This window comes from Alnus glutinosa, chromosome 2 (assembly GCF_958979055.1).
Source record: "Alnus glutinosa chromosome 2, dhAlnGlut1.1, whole genome shotgun sequence".
NCBI lineage: Eukaryota > Viridiplantae > Streptophyta > Magnoliopsida > Fagales > Betulaceae > Alnus > Alnus glutinosa.
In genome coordinates this window covers 21,919,501-21,936,093 of record NC_084887.1, presented here as the reverse complement: position 1 = coordinate 21,936,093, position 16,593 = coordinate 21,919,501, and the positions used below count along the sequence as shown (strand labels likewise).

General features: G+C 38.0%; 1 protein-coding gene across 1 annotated transcript; it reads left to right on the top strand.

Annotated features, from left to right (window-relative positions):
• Positions 1–1,320: 1,320 nt before the first annotated feature.
• Positions 1,321–16,183, top strand: LOC133861705 (cleavage and polyadenylation specificity factor subunit 2). The gene is made up of 18 exons (XM_062297500.1): positions 1,321–1,567; positions 1,728–1,896; positions 3,044–3,140; positions 3,705–3,831; positions 4,228–4,346; positions 5,813–5,907; positions 6,019–6,170; positions 6,351–6,408; positions 6,481–6,588; positions 8,960–9,209; positions 10,179–10,363; positions 11,261–11,353; positions 14,240–14,338; positions 14,879–15,010; positions 15,097–15,141; positions 15,228–15,395; positions 15,645–15,719; positions 15,961–16,183. The coding sequence occupies exons 1-18, from the start codon at positions 1,419–1,421 to the stop codon at positions 16,063–16,065; spliced, it is 2,226 nt and encodes a 741-aa protein (XP_062153484.1). The 5' UTR covers positions 1,321–1,418; the 3' UTR covers positions 16,066–16,183.
• Positions 16,184–16,593: the final 410 nt, after the last annotated feature.

Genomic DNA, 16,593 nt, shown 5'->3' with positions numbered 1-16,593 from the left:
TGATTTAACATTTTTCGATTTTAAAAATTATTTTCTTTCTCAGCTTTTCTATCTAAATTGCTGATAAAACTTCTACTATGTTAACCAATTACACGTTAATTTATTCTATTTTCCGTTTAATGCTCTATTTGTTTCGACGTGAAATGTTTTTCGTTGTAAAATATTTTCAATGAAATGATTTTCCTGAAAATAATTTTCAGTGTTTGACTCATACGAAAAAATCACAAACAGCAAAAAACCACCGGCAATGAGATTCCAGCCAAGGTGGCTAGAATCCGGCAGCATTGGCCAGATTTCGTCACATGCCGGCTAGATTCCAACTAGTTTCGCGCGGAATCTAGGTCTCCGAAATCCTGCCAGTGGTGCAGGATTCTAGTGACCAAATCTCAAAATTCAAGGACTTTTGGTGGCAGATTTGGGCTACCAACAAACTCCAATGTCTGCTGGTGGTGAATTCTCATAACCGTATGTGCAAAAATAGAGAGTTTAAATTCAGAAAATGATTTACGATTTTTAAAACCGTAAATTATTTTTCAAAAATTAAAGAGCTTTTTTCGGTCAAATTGAAATTAATTTCTGTTAACCATTAGTTTTACCAAACACCAAAAAAATATAAAAAATATTTTCCAAAAAATAATTTACGCTTAAAAAATGAAGGGCAAATTATTTGCTCTCTCTTTTGGGTTAAATACCTTATTAGTACTTGAGTTTTGACAACTTTATTTTTTGGTACATGAGTTTCAATTTGCACCACAGATGGTACCTCATTTTTAGGAAAAGATTGAATTGATACCTCAGTTAAGTTTTCCGTCTAAAAACTAACGACCCGCCACGTCACTGCCACTTAGCACCACTAGAAACAAGACACATGTTCCTTGCGACATGTCAGTACCCACATAATTGCCAAATCACTCAAAAAAAAGTTAAAAAAAAAAATTATAGAATTACAAATTGTTTGGTTGATTTTACAATTATGTGGATACTGACATGTCACAAGAGACGTGTGTCGTGTTCCTAGTGATGTTAATTGACAATGACATAATGGGTTGCTAGTTTTTGGACAGAAAATTTGACTGAGGTACCAATTCAATATTTTTTCAAAACTGAAGTACCATCTGTGATGCAAATTAAAATTCGGATATCTAACATAAAATTGCCAAAATTTAAGTACAATAAGGTATTTAAGCCCCCTCTTTTTGGGTTTTCTTTGTCGGCAAAGTGTTTATTGTGACTTTGCGAGGCCCAACCGTGGTTCCTACTTCCTAAGCACGAATGAACTCAAAACGACACCGTACAAAAAGGAACATGGTCTTACACTCTTACGAGTATAACACAATACTGCTTTCAAATTACACTTGAAACGAGGCCGCCTAATTGCTTGCCCGCCGACCGCCTTTGCCGGAGAGAGAGAGAGAGACATGGGGACGTCGGTGCAGGTGACCCCGCTGTGCGGAGTGTACAACGAGAACCCGCTGTCGTACTTAGTCTCCATCGACGGCTTCAACTTCCTCATCGACTGTGGCTGGAGCGACCACTTCGACCCTACCATCCTGCAACCCCTCTCCAAGTACTCTCTTGCTTCCTGCTATTTCTTTTCCTTTAACCTAATTTCAAAATGTCTAATGGCAATTGCTCACCAAATAAACGCTTAGGTTTCTCTCTACACTCTCAATACCATTTCTTTCAAATTTGTCCTCCGATATATGAACTTTGGAATGGGTGTGCAGGGTAGCATCAACAATAGATGCTGTGTTGCTGTCCTATCCAGATACGCTTCACCTTGGTGCCTTGCCATATGCCGTGAAACAGCTTGGCCTCTCCGCTCCGGTTTATGCCACGGAGCCTGCCTACAGATTAGGTCTCCTCACAATGTACGATCAGTTTCTCTCACGGAAGGTGAAGCTTTCATCCTGGTCTTCTTTAGCTAAAATTTAGCTAAAAACGCATTTTTTCTATTTCAGTTGTTCACTTTTTCAAATCATCTACGTTCGGCTCAAATTTCATCTATCCACTCTCACTATTTCATTTAAAATATTCTTTCTTTATCTATTTTTAGCTATAGTCAAATCTTTAGCCAAAATGGCTAGCTAATGCAGAGCTTTTCTTGGAATTTTTTTTACTATAAGACTAGCCCAATTTGAGCACTTGCTTTTAATCGTTTTATCTATTTCTTTCACTCGATATTCTCGGTCGTTGGAGTGCATATTCCAAAGAATTCATTAAATTGATCGCACAGTGTTTCTTTGATTTCAAATCTTTTGGAAGTTAATACCCTATCTATGATTGTTTAAGCTGAGTTGTAGTTTTTACTTTCTGTGTTTGTTGATGGTGCTTGATTCATCTCAGACTTATAATTACATCATGAACCTGATTATAAATATCTTAATAAGCATCTTATCTGGAATTTTGTGATTACAGTACTAACTTGATGAGGAAACAACTTTTATTTAGACCTTTTCTGCATATGTTTTGTATGATTGGTGAGTATATCAAGAAACAAAGGAAAATATGTGGTCCATTACTAAGTCTAGGTTGTAGAGAAGTATAATTTAAAACCTAGAATCTGTGCTATTAATCAGGAAAAAGGAGAAAGATAATCTACACCCGACTATGTAATTCATGTTATAATATCATTGGAGCAGAGTAACTTACCTGATTATATTATGTAAATATTGTTCTTATATTGTTGTCCTTTTGAGTTTTGGCCTTTTAATCAACAATCCCTTCAACTGCTTCTTTCTTTCTTTCTTCTTATTATTTTTTTCTTTTTTTTTTTCTTTCTTCTTCTTCTTCTTCTTCTTTTTTTTTTTTTTTTTTTTTTTTGTTTTTTGTTTTTTTTGTTTTTTGTTTTTTTTGTTTTTTTTTTTTTTTGTTTTGTGAAGATCAAACCTTTTCCTTTAGTTCCTGTATTTTGATTGGGATTATTGAGAGGTTCCATTTATTCCTTTTGTCAGTTTGTATTATCTCACTCGTCAATGCAAGTGTTTGTGTTATGTATGCTGATAAGTTAAATTGACGTGTAATTCTATCTCTTCTTTTGCAGCAAGTATCAGATTTTGATCTGTTTACTTTAGATGACATTGACTCTGCTTTCCAAAAGGTGACCAGACTAACCTACTCTCAGAACCATCATCTGTCTGGTATGTGTTCTCAATGTTGCTAATAACTCTTTGGGTAACATGGCTATGTGTGTATTTAGACTTTTCTTTTTCTCTTTAGTTGAGGTTTTCTGCTGTCTGTTCTACAAGGCTTTTGATCTACATGTGGTAGACAATGAGAATTGATGGTCTTTATGCTCCTGTACCTAGTGAGGACAGTGATGGGTTTAAAGTGATTTTTTATTAAGTTAAAAAGAAGAAGATATATTATCTCTCACATAAGGCATGACCTGTTTTTAGCACATACACTTTTGGCATGTTTCCACATTTGGAAGAGCCTCTACCCCACTCATCATTTTTGTCTTTTTGATACCGGTCAAAAGGATCAGATGCTAAATCATATTGACAATATTTACAGTTTTGGTGGAATGTGGTTAAGACATGTAATTTGGTTGCATTGAAATCTTACTGTGTGCTCCCCATCTTTCTTTCTTTCTTCTTCTTCTTCTGTCTTTCTTTTTTTTTTTTTTCGTTTGTTTGTTTGTTTTGTTTTGTATTTGGTTTTTGTTTTTGTTTTGCTTTCGGTAACCTTATGACTAATGTTAGGCAAAGGGGAGGGAATCGTAATTGCTCCTCATGTGGCTGGGCATCTGTTGGGAGGTACTGTATGGAAGATAACAAAGGATGGTGAGGATGTTATATATGCTGTTGACTTAAATCATCGCAAAGAAAGGTAAATCTTCCTTCCAACTACCTTGTTGTAATAGAGTATTACCCTAGAGAACTATGTTTCACACAACTCCATCCAAAACTTGGCACACTTCATTCAAATTTATGGCGATTGAACTTATCAAAAAAAAAATAAAAATTATGGCGATTGAAAATTCCGTCTTTTTCTTTCCTTATTTATATACATTTGAAAGCCGATATTTCAAATAGCACTAAACTATATGTTATAAAGTTTTTAAACCTAATGCAATTAATCCCTGTTTTCGGGAGGAGTGGTTTGCCACATTCCCATATCCCTTCCAAATACGTACTGCAAAATTCGCTTCATAGGATTGATTTTACTTTTATACACTACTATAAAAATAGGAAAAAGACTACTTATTGGTGTGGTTTTTATCAGGCATTTAAATGGTACTGTTCTAGCATCTTTTGTGCGGCCGGCTGTTCTAATAACAGATGCTTATAATGCTCTGAACAATCAGCCTTATAGGCGTGGTGACAAGGAGAATGAATTTGGAGGTACTAAGCTCTTATGATCTTGAAATTTGTTGTCCCCACTTAAATTCATACTTTTGTCTGGTTGTATGTTCAATTTTGATATTTCCTATGGCAAAGACATATGCATGTGTTACTTAGCACATAGTTATAGATAACATACAGGTTTTTTATTTTTTATTTTTATTTATATATATCAACTGAAGTGGTTTTATAATTGTCATGCTACCTTTCATGAATGGAAGGGGTTTAGCATCTTTCTATGCCCGCTGTTATAATACTTTAAACATCAGCCTTATAGATTCAAAAAGAACAACGAATTAGGATAATTTTTTTTTTTTTTATAAGTAATAAAAATATATTAAAATAAAGCGTAAGACATCCTTAAGTACACAGGTAGTATACATAGGAACAACCAAATCAGCCAAAAAAAAGGAGAAACTCAACAAGCCCGCTAGACCCTAAAACCCTAAAACCCAAGACCCACATGAGGCATTCAATATTACATCATGTGAGCCTTCCCTTTCCAACGCCGAGAGGGTGCGCTTGCATCGTCGTAGTTAATGGAGCTTTTCAAGTTCAACAACTTCCTCATACCTTTGGTCTTTTGGCTCGCAATCATAGTTTTCCGATGAAACTCCTCTTTAATGGCATTCAGGATTGCCAAGGACGGATCCTCTCCCTCGTCACCATCTATTGCTCAATTCAAGGGCATGCCAGGATGTAAAACACCCAAAGAGAAGGCTAATATATTCGTGTAAGAAAGTGACAAGTCATTGTGATTGATAGATGTTGTATGTGTAAAAGAATGGGAAATCTGTGGATCATCTACTTCTTCATTGTGATGTCGCTTGTGTTCTATGGAATGCCATTTTTAGTTGCTTCAGTTTGTCTTGGGTTATGCCTTGTCGGGTGGTAGGTCTATTCGCTTATTAGTGGACGGGTGGTCGCTCTCGAAGTGCGGTTGTGTGGAAGATGGTTCCTTGCTGTTTCTTATGGTGCTTGAAGAGGGAACACAATGATAGACAGTTCGAGGATAAAGAAAGAACCATTGAGGAGCTCATTTCTTTTTTCTTTTATTCTTTTACTCTTGGACGGTTGCATTCCTTACCCCTTTAGTGATTAGTTATAACGATTTTCTTGTATTGTTTTCCTCTTCTTCTTAGTTTTCGTTCTTGTATACTCCCTGTATACTTGATTGCTCTTTGTGCTTTTATTGAAATTTTTCTTACTCATCAAAAAAAATATATTCGTGTAAGATAATTCATGTTGTTGCTCCCTAATTTTGTAATATCATTTTTCCCTTTTCAAAATTATACACACATGCATGAAGGCATAGCATACAGGTAGATGACAACCATATTGAATATTTCAAGTTGCCAATGAACCTTTTCTTCTTCTTCTTTTTTCTTTTTCTTTATTTATTTATTTAGTTATTTTTTATTTTTTTAAATCTGAAATTCTTATGCTATCTTTCTTTGTTAATTTAGAAACTATAAAGAAAACGCTAGGTGCTGGTGGAAATGTACTCCTACCTGTAGACACGGCTGGGCGAGTATTTGAACTTATTTTGATATTGGAACAGGTTAGCAGGGAGAACGCTGCTTTTCTCAGTTGAGTTAATTGTGCAAGCATTATGCTTAAGTACAAAAACCATGAAACAACTTTTAACATTGGATCTTTGTGATGGTTGCAGTATTGGACGGATAAAAGTTTGAACTATCCCATCTTCTTTCTCACATATGTTGCATCTAGTACCATAGATTATGTCAAGAGTTTCCTTGAGTGGATGAGTGATTCCATTGCAAAGTCTTTTGAACAAAATCGTGAAAATCCCTTTCTTCTGAAGTAAGTGGCTCTTTCTCAGTGAAAATTTCTCTTCACTTTTTGTGCTACCTTAAGAGTGTTTTTCATCTTCTAGTTTGCTGTGTTATTAAAAAAGATCTAAATATCTGAATCACTGATATCATGCATTATGCAAGTTCATGGTCTTGGGTGATATTACTTACTGGGCATTGTCACTTGCAGGAATGTCACGTTTATAATTAACAAGAGCGAACTTGATAATGCTCCAGATGGTCCAAAGGTTAGATTAATTACGTATACTTAACATCACTTTTGCCACTGTCAATGGAATTGACTTACACATCGTATATAGGTTGTTATAGCATCCATGGCCAGTTTGGAAGTTGGTTTTTCTCATGATATTTTCGTTGAATGGGTGTCCGATGCCAAGAATCTTGTGCTCTTTACGGAAAGAGGCCAGGTATTTTGTAGGACCTTGGTTGACTTTTCCACGATAAGCATTTTAAGCTGCGTTGCACTTGTGAAAAAACTTTTAGCATTGTCTTCTGTTTTCTGTAGTTCAGATATTGTAACTAATCTGATTGATGGCTGATTGTTCCTTGAAGCTAATGTTGTGATTAACTTAGTGTACTTCAATTTGCTATTTAGAGCTGGAATATGAGATGTCACCGTCTGCTGTCATGATAGCTGTGAAAGTTTTGTTTTTGAAAATAATGAAGATTGTGTTTGATTTTATTTCCATTTCATTGTTGCTGTATCCTTTTCAAGGAAATTGATAGGTTCGTGATGGTTCTTCCTTCTTACGGAAATCAACCGTTTTGCTCATGTAGAATTTAACATGCACCCTTGGTCTAAATTGATGCTGCTGCTCATTCTTAAAATGTTAAGGAGAACAGATGCTTTCATAGGAATCTGCTAGGGTGTTATCAGCTTTTTCAACTTTTTGGGTTGGCTGCAGGGGTCCTTGTTAGTCAAATGCCTCTATTAAGGTTGATATCCTTTATAGTGTATTTTGAGTCACTGCCAAAACCACTTATTCTCTTCTTGCTTTGGTGCACCTTTTACACTTTCTTCAAAGGATGGCTGCTTCCAAGCCCACCTTCTGGTTGTCATTGCTCGATCACTTCCTTTTCCACTAATGATTGCTTAGGGACCTTAGCGCACGATCTGGGCTGTTTCCCTTTTGACTTTGGATCTTAGCACCCTAAAGGTCTTTCTGTACAAATGATCTAGGCCCGTATTCAGAGTTTCCCTGGGTTGGTAAGGTGAAATGAGGCCACCCTAGCCCATTGAGTGCTCTACCTCGGGCCATCGACATCATATGCTCTACTGAAATAGATTTCGCGGAAAACCAGCTATATCCGATCTTGGTTGACCTTTCACCCCTAGGCACAAGTCATCCCCGTATTTTGCCACATACGTGGGCTCGGTCCTCCAAGGCCTGTTAGAGCTCTCTTCAACCTGCTCATGGCTAGATCGATCAGTTTTGGGTCAAATAGGAAGAACTAGAAGATTCCATCTCTGGAAAGCGCTTACACCAATGGCTTAAGCCGCTGTTCCCATTTTCTCGCTGACCCATCATGCAAAAGGTACGCCGTTAGAGTGAGTGCGCTTTACTAATATAATAAAGAATAAAGGCTCTAAGCTCCGCTCCTTTGACTGATTGGGTTCTTTTTTCCCTAAATAGGGTTCTTTTTTCCTTTCCCTCACGGTACTTCTGTTTACTACTTGGATGCTGCGGATCGTTAAAACTAGTTCCACATATGGAGCGCATTGATTTCTTGTGACATCTTTATTCGAATTCTTGTTGATAAATCTCTACATCCCATTTCAGCTACACTCTGTAGCATGTTTCTGATTGCCCAGTATCTATACTGTTTACCTTAGAGGTTATAGCTTTTTATGAAAGTTTTAAGATTATTAGCATTGCTAATAATAATGCAACCCACAAACATTTCTCCACTCCATTCATCTTGCCCTAGCATATTGTTTCATCCTTTCCAACTGTCTCTGTTAACTCGTTGTTGATTTGTCCCAGATCCTGAATGCAGTTATTTCTTAGTTTCCCAGCCCTGTGGCCATTAGTTTCAACTGTTGTCTCACTACCAAGTCTAGCTTTTGTTTAGTTACAACCTCCTTTGAAGCATCCTTTCATCGCTCTATCTTATAGCATCCCTGTTCTAGTCTTTCAACTAAAACTATATGTTTAGATAGGCATCATTGGGCATATTCTTAAACAAGTTGTTAAGTTTGTACATGGGCAATGTCCAATTGACCATAAGCTCGGATTTCTTTATATTTAAGTGTTCAGATGTATTATGGACCCTTTCCAGTCAACATGTCACATTTGTTGAGAGCATTCCTCTCCTAAGGATTTGTTTATTGATGGAATTAGATATATATTTTTTCTCTTTATGGCATATAGCTGTAAAATTCCTTCTGTTTGAGGTTTAATGAACTGTTGTGGTTACTGATACTATAAACATGGAAATCAAGGAATCCATGTTATTAAGCTCTATTTGGACTCATCTTTGAATTTCCAGTAAGCATCGTGATAACCATTTAATTTTCCCGTCTTTCTCTATATTTTGTTTTTCTTTTGACTTGATTGCATACGTATATTTTTTTTCCTTTCTTTATCCAAGTGACGTTGCTACGTAGTGCCATTATTTACTTTCAGCCTTATATGATAACATTCAGTACTCAGTACATAACTTTAAAGTATGATGTCACCATTGTTTATTAGCCAATTTTGTTTTAAATTTATGGGGATAATGTCTTTTTCTGTTATAAGATAGGAACGGTGCTGACACCTTACAGTGAATATGTAGTTTGCTACATTAGCTCGTTTACTCCAGGCAGATCCACCTCCAAAAGCTGTTAAAGTCGCCATGTCCAAGAGGGTTCCTTTGGTTGGAGAGGAGCTAATTGCTTATGAAGAAGAGCAAAACCGAATAAAAAAGGAGGAAACTTTAAAAGCTACTCTCATCAAAGAGGAGGCAAAAGCATCTCATGGGGCTGATATTGATGCAAGTGATCCAATGGTTGTTGACGTTAGCAACACTCATGCTTTGCCAGATGGTATGATTGCAAGAATTGCAATTTCCTTCCTGGAACTAATGGCTTGAGGGATTATCCTGAGCATCTTAGATAATCCCCTTGGAAGGGCATGCTCTAGTTGAAAATGAACATCAATGTCCTGTTATTGTTGTTTCTGCTGCTGCTGGTTCTTGTGTGTTTATATAATATGTATATACATGTTTACATACATATATAAATGCATACATACATACACACATATATGTTACTTCTGTAACTTGAATAAATTATGCAAAGTTCAGTTCCATTCTTCTCCTTTAATTTTTTTCATGTATTTGTTAGACTACATTTGCTCTAAATCCCCCTGAAATATCAGCTTTCAGTTTTGACTAATTCTGTTTGTGTAAAACTGAATGATATCTTGTTAATACAAAAATGTGTTTTGCATGGCATTGGAGGATCTACTTTTCTTTAATTTGTGAAATAAAACGCATATGACTTGATCTCCACTAACCTTCTTTGAATCATACTATGAATTCTGCATTTAGCATTGAGTCTTGTTCCACAGCTTGGTAACCAAAATATATTGTCTTTATGTACTCATAAATCACAGTAATAATGGTATTAGTATGACATGTTGACTTCTTGAATTTGTCCATATGTAATTGTGATTTTTGTGTTTTTCATCTTATCAAAAGTTTATCCGTTAATTACCATTGCTGTCATCCAACAACCCTTGTGATTTTTCCATAAAATTTCTTGCATATTTTTTTTTTCCTTGAATGGGATGTGATTTGTTTCTGCTATTTTTTCCTCTTCTGTATGGTGAAGACTGAGGTTTATGTTTTCACAATTGCCCCCCTTTAGTCTTTGTATGCTGAAGCTTGGGGTACTATGGGTCTTGAGGTTAAGGGATAATCCTGTATTCTGTTAACATTTGAGATTCATTGTTCACTAAACTTAAACCATTTTCTGGTGCATATACTGAATTGTTCTCACCGTACCTTGCAGTGGCTGGTCCACATGGTGTTGGATACCGGGACATATTAATCGATGGGTTTCTTCCTTCATCCACCAGTGTTGCCCCGATGTTTCCCTTTTATGAAAATACTTTTGAGTGGGATGATTTTGGTGAAGTCATAAATCCTGATGATTATGTAATCAAGGACGAAGACATGGACCAAACAGGAATGCATGTGAGTTCTATTTGTGAGATATGTTCCCCTTTTGTTGCTGTGAATTTCAATACTTGAGTAGCTTCCTTTGCTTTTAAATGTGCTTTTCCTTTATATGCTGATTTGGTTTATGGTGATACTGTTTCTATTATAGAATTGCCTTATCCTTATATGAAACACTGGAAGTTATCTCTTCTACTTGAGGGAAGAACATTCTTGACTACTTGTGCCCTCTTATATTGGAGTATGTATACAACAATGACTTAACTTTCGTTGAGAAGTGCAAATTTCATTAAATTTGATTTTTGAGGAACAGCTGCTTGATAGTAATGACTGTGTTCAACATTGATTATTATATCTGTTCCCTGGATAAAAATGCTAATGCATAAACCCTGCACCTTTAGCAAGTCAAATGAGATCAAAATTAGCTGCCCAAAAAAAAAAGTGACATTAAAATGTGGAGTTCTGGAATAGTCACAACACAAGATTGACGAGGTGGTGTACCAGTTCTAAATGTGTGGAGAGCTCAGAAAGAAATGAGATGGAACATGGTGAGGTTTGCAAAGTGTAGAGACAAAAAAAAATGGACAGTCGTATTAAAAATAGATAAAGCATTTGAAAACTGTTGGTTCCTAAAGATTTTGGGAGGTTAGGTGAAGGAATCCATAGTTTGACCTGAAAATTGATGCTTTTTGATAATTTTCACAGAAATAGACGGTGGCTTAAACTAACAGTATTTGCTAGGGTTGCGTGCATAATTTTGTGATTTAATTGGAAGATGTTATCACTCATTCTCTCTCTTATGAAAATGCTTGCACTACCATCTCTCTGCTATTACATATTTTAATATAATGGATGGAAAGTTGTGTATTTTATGCTTCAGCTTATGGAGGTCACTGTGTTTCTCATCTATCTCAGGTTGGTGGCTATTTAGATGGAAAATTTGATGAAGGATCTGCCAGTATGATACTTGATACAAAACCTTCAAAAGTCGTGTCTAATGAGTTAACAGTAAGTTGAACTCTGGCTTGGGGTTGTATAAAAGGATTTTTCTTCATTGATCATACTAAGGTTGCTTGGGTTGTAGATTTTACGAATAATTGTCACTGTGTTTCACATTTGACTGGGTGCATATGGCATTATAGTATACTTTGAGTCATTTCTATTTGTGTTGCATTGCAGTATGGTTTCATAGTTAGGAAATGGATATATTATTATGATCAGAAATGTGATTGTCTATTTCACATCCTTTTGCTACTTGCAATAATTATACCTTGGAAAAATGTGTTTCCCTCTAATGTTGTCATTTTTATTTCTAGTAATTCTTGTTTTCTAGATTATCATTATTGGTATTCCATGATGGGTTTTTTGAGTTGGTTTTATGTCGAAGCTAAAGCCTTCGAGCTTTCAGTCGAAGAGGGGCATTTAGTGTTGTGTGTTGTTGAAAGAAGCAGAGGGGTCTCTTGAGGTGTGTACATGGGCAAGGTGAGTGTGTCGTAGCTGTTGGTTATTGTGGAGGCACTTGTCCAAGGGGACGGGTAGAAGGAGTTTATAAAATCTTCTAGGGTCGGTAGCAAAGCTTTCCTCACACAGAAGTGTTCGAATAGTCATGGCCGGTTCTTAGCGATGGCGGAGTATGGGGATGGTGGTTGGAGAGGCTTCATTGCCATCCTGAAGGGTTGTGAAGGAAGGGGATGGAGAAGCTGTGCCACTGAGTTGCGAAAGGTGGCAACTTTTCTCGATGAGTATTTCGGCAATGGAAGGTTGCAGCCTCGTAAGTCCCTTGGTGGCCCTCAATCGCTCGTTTCAGGTGGCTCTTCATTAGTGCTAGCAAGGCTTTGGTGGAGGGTGGTGGTAGGTCTTACGCGGAGGCATTGGTAAGGGTGGGGCAACCTCCAGATTTTGCCAACATTAGAGGGAAACACATAAATCAAGATGTGTGAGCTAAGGGCTGAGAAGGGCAGGGTTGGAGGTGAGTTGCAGGTGAGCCTAGCAAGATGGTGGCATTTCTAGAATCAGCTTTTGGGTAGATGGTGGTTGCAGAGGGCTCTTTGAAGGGGAAGGATTTGCAGAATTCCTCCGGTGGGCATTCTTTTGGAGTTAGCCCAGAGAAGGGTGGGGGTGACTTCGTCTTACACGGAGGTGGTGCGTGGGGCGGCTGGTTCTCTTGTTAAGATCTCAGCTATGTCGGTGCTGAAGGCGGAGATGCGCGAGTTGGGTTTGCTGTCGGTGATGATGTTTAGAGACGAAGAGGATATGAGAGTGGCAGTGAACTGCTTTGACTTGGAGGAGAAGTTATCGGGGTTTATGGAGAAGAAACAGCAGGTTAAAATTCATGGCAGCAGCAAGGTTAGGAAGATGAAGCTGGTGTATCCTAGACTTTGGAAGAAGCTTCTCGGGCTCCTCAGGTCAAACTTGGACCGGGTTTCAGTGATCGTGGCCGAGTTCTTTGTGCTAGGCCTGAAACCCAAACTCTCTGTAGGTGTCAGGAGTGCTTGGGTTGGGTTTAAGCCCATTCTGAAGAAGGCTAGAGGGTTTGTAGCTGCGGGGTGTGAGGCCACGTCTGTAGATTCGGAGTCCGGTTTGGTTCGGGTACGGTTTTAGATCCGAGTATTGTTTTGAATTCGGGTTGAGGTCTGTGGTTTCGGACCCGGGTTTGGGTCTGGGCACCGATTCTCTTCATCATTTTCCGGTTACTTCGTGGCTTCCTCAGTGGCTGTTCAGAAGGAGATTCTCGCTAATTAGACGGTGATTAACCCCCAGGGACACTGTCTTGTGGATTTGGGGCGTGGGCCGGTGACGTCTAAGCCTCTGAAATTCTACTTCTGCAAGTCCAAGGCTAAGAGGTCCGAAGATGGTTGTCAGTGCCGCTGTTGAAGAGTGGTTGTCAGATACTCTTGGCCTTACAAGTTTTCCCCCCCCCCCCCCCCCAAGGCTGTGGCGTTGGAAAATGTTGATGCTGGGTGGAAGAGGAAGGAAGCAGGGGGCTGGTTCTGCTCTGGGTTCTGAGGTGGGCTTGCTAGAAGGTAGGGTTCCTCCAATATTATCTCTGGAAGATTCTGTGCCCAAGACCCTGATTCAGTATAAGCGCAAATGCAAGGACATGAGGAAGCCGAAGTTGGTTGTGGGTCAAGGCGAGCACAGTGATGTCGGCTTTCTCAGGCGGGGGTTTCTCAAGTTGAGCTCGTCCTTTTTTGGCAGATCGCGGTGAATCTAAGTCGTCCCACTTCTCTACTTCGTTGTTTGATGTTCCTTCGGTGCTGGATGGTAGTTTCAGGGAAAGATTGGATGAGTCTGCGGGTGATGTCTAGCCTTTCTCTCCTTTGGAGTGGTCTCTGTTATGTTCCACGTGGTGGGGTTCGGGTCCAAGGGGCAAGAGAATAAGACTGTGGCTTTCCTCTATGCCCTTGATGAGGAGCATGTTTGGGAGGATAAGTTTGTGGGTTGAGAGCTTTAGGGACTTGGGGGTTTGGTTTGTTTTGTGAGATGTTGTTTGGGGCAGGTCGGTGTTGAGGTGTTTCTTTCTCGTATACTTCGTATGTACTAGGGGCGCCTTGCACTGTTATTTATAGAATTTGCATTTACTTATCAAAAAAAAAAATCTTGTGTTTTTGTTTTATGAGCAATAATTGGTTTCGATGAAATTATACTTTATATGGATACATCTTTCTTAAATAGTAGACCCGTTTAAGACTTTATTGATGTGAAACATTGCTATGTATTTTGCCTGTGCTTCTTTTTAATGTGCCTCTAAAAGTTGAACTGATGGACAGGTTTACTTGTAGACATAGAGCCTCTTTTTAAGTTTTTGATGCGATATTGTTTTGTTGTGATTTCCTGAATTGGCTATTCATTGAAGTTATGTCGTACATTGGTCATGCTATTCTCTATTTTCAGGTGCAAGTGAAGTGTTTATTGATTTATATGGACTTTGAGGGCCGTTCTGATGGGCGTTCTATTAAATCCATTCTCTCCCATGTGGCTCCCCTGAAGCTTGTAAGAATGCTTTTTATACTCGTTAATTTACTAATTCTCTAATTGTTATTGAACTTTTGTTAGTTAAGGTCAAGATTTTATAGTCTATTGGCTTGACATCCTGTGTTCCTCCCTATGATGATATCTCTTGCCACTGTTATGCAACCATATAATCATGTGCATACATCTTGTGTCTGCTAATTTTCACATGATTATGTAACAATTCAGACATAAGTACTACTGTCTGCAAGTTGCCATGCTTGCATGAGAGTACAATGCGTCTAGTACTTTTTCCTGAGCAATAAGAAGTTCTAAATGTGGTTAACAGTGTTCCAAAAGGGGACTGGCTAAAGACGTGAAGCTCTAGAATGGTAGGAAACGGAGAGTGTCTTTTTGAAGTGTTATAAGCCGATCCGCTCTTCAGACTCTCACAGTCAGCGGGCTTGAACCTGTTTTATTACTTTTTGAGTTAATAATGTTTTTCCTTTCATGCATGTGGAAGCTTGATCAGTTTTTACTTTTTGCCATATATACATAAACATACTTTCTTTCCCCTTGGAGGTTCTGGTGCATGGATCAGCCGAAGCCACAGAACATTTGAAGCAACACTGCTTGAAACACGTTTGCCCTCACGTGTATGCTCCCCATATCGAGGAAACAATTGATGTTACCTCTGATTTGTCTGCTTATAAGGTATAATTAGAGAATTGTCTGTTGTTTTTATGGACTAGTGATTTTAGAAACTAAAATTCATTTTATTCTTCTTACATGAAATATAGGTACAACTTTCTGAAAAGCTGATGAGTAATGTGCTCTTTAAGAAGGTAAGCATGTAGTATTGTCTCTAAAAAATATCACATCATTTATATGTGATCACCCTCAGCATTTCTAATGTAAGTGCAATTAACAGCTTGGAGACCATGAAATAGCTTGGGTAGATGCTGAAGTAGCGCAGACAGAGAGTGGCATGCTCTCTTTAAATCCCTGTTCAGCTGCAGCTCCAACGCATAAATCTATTCTTGTTGGTGATCTAAAAATGGCGGATTTCAAGCAGTTTCTCGCCAGTAAGGGCATCCAGGTACAGTTGATCGAATCTGCTTAAAAATCTCCATTGGGGTGTCATTTCACCCTGTGTTTTCCATCTGACACGTGGCATAAATTTGAGCGACTTGATGATCAAGACCCGTCAGTCGTTTGGCCGTGTTTGGTCCTGCAATATGGAAATTTGGAAACGAACTTATGTTGTAGAGCTAGACTTGGGAAAAGGTTTAGGCCAGTATTGGATGTGCTTGATAAAGGAAAGATGATAGCTTGTTAACCTCTACAGGTTGAATTTGCTGGTGGAGCCTTGCGATGTGGTGAGTATGTGACGCTACGTAAGGTTGGGGATGCGAGCCAGAAAGTGAGTGATTTTGCTTTACATTTTTGTTTCTAGTTAGAAAAATGATAGAAATCATTCCGTTGTACATCTTCGCACAGCGGATTTCCAAAAAGGATGTGGACCAGAGATGTACACCGGAATGATGCCGAACATCTCTCTTCTAGTTATGCAAGTTAAAAAGGAAATTACTAGTCTGATCCTCTTTTTTGAGTTTGTGGAGGAAAAGCCTCACTAGTAACTCTTCTTTTTTTTTTTCGTCCAGGGTGGTGGTGCTTCTGGCCCTCAGCAAGTTCTCATTGAAGGCCCCTTATGTGAGGATTATTATAAGATCCGTGATTATCTGTATTCACAGTTTTTTTTGCTTTAAGTCTTCATTTAACACCTGTTATCCCATTTGGTTAAAGCCTTTATCGGAAATGGGAGGTACTTCTTGTAAGTGGAGAAACTTAATAATTTCCAAGTATTTAGAAGCCTTTAGTCGCTCATTTCTAGGTGCAATTATTTAGTGAAACTAGCGTTTTTATCCTACTAATTTTCAGATGTTAAAATCTTCCGTCAAGTGATTCCTAATTTTCAATCAAACTTGTCAGTTAGGGTGGTAGATAAATTGAGTTGTTAATGAGAACAGTACAAGTACAAGCCCGGTTTGTTTAATAAATGAATCGACTTTAAACATTAATTTTGGCGTAGCTTGGCTTGGCTTGGCTTGTGAACCAAGCTTATATATAACCTCAACTCGCGTCAAGTTCATTTCAAGCTCGTTTACATGCAAACACTAATACATACATACATATATATATATATATATATATATTCTTAACTCATTTTGACTAAACTTGCATTCTATATATTAGGTTTTAGTTCTACTTAACCCAAAACTTTTAGATTTTAAAGT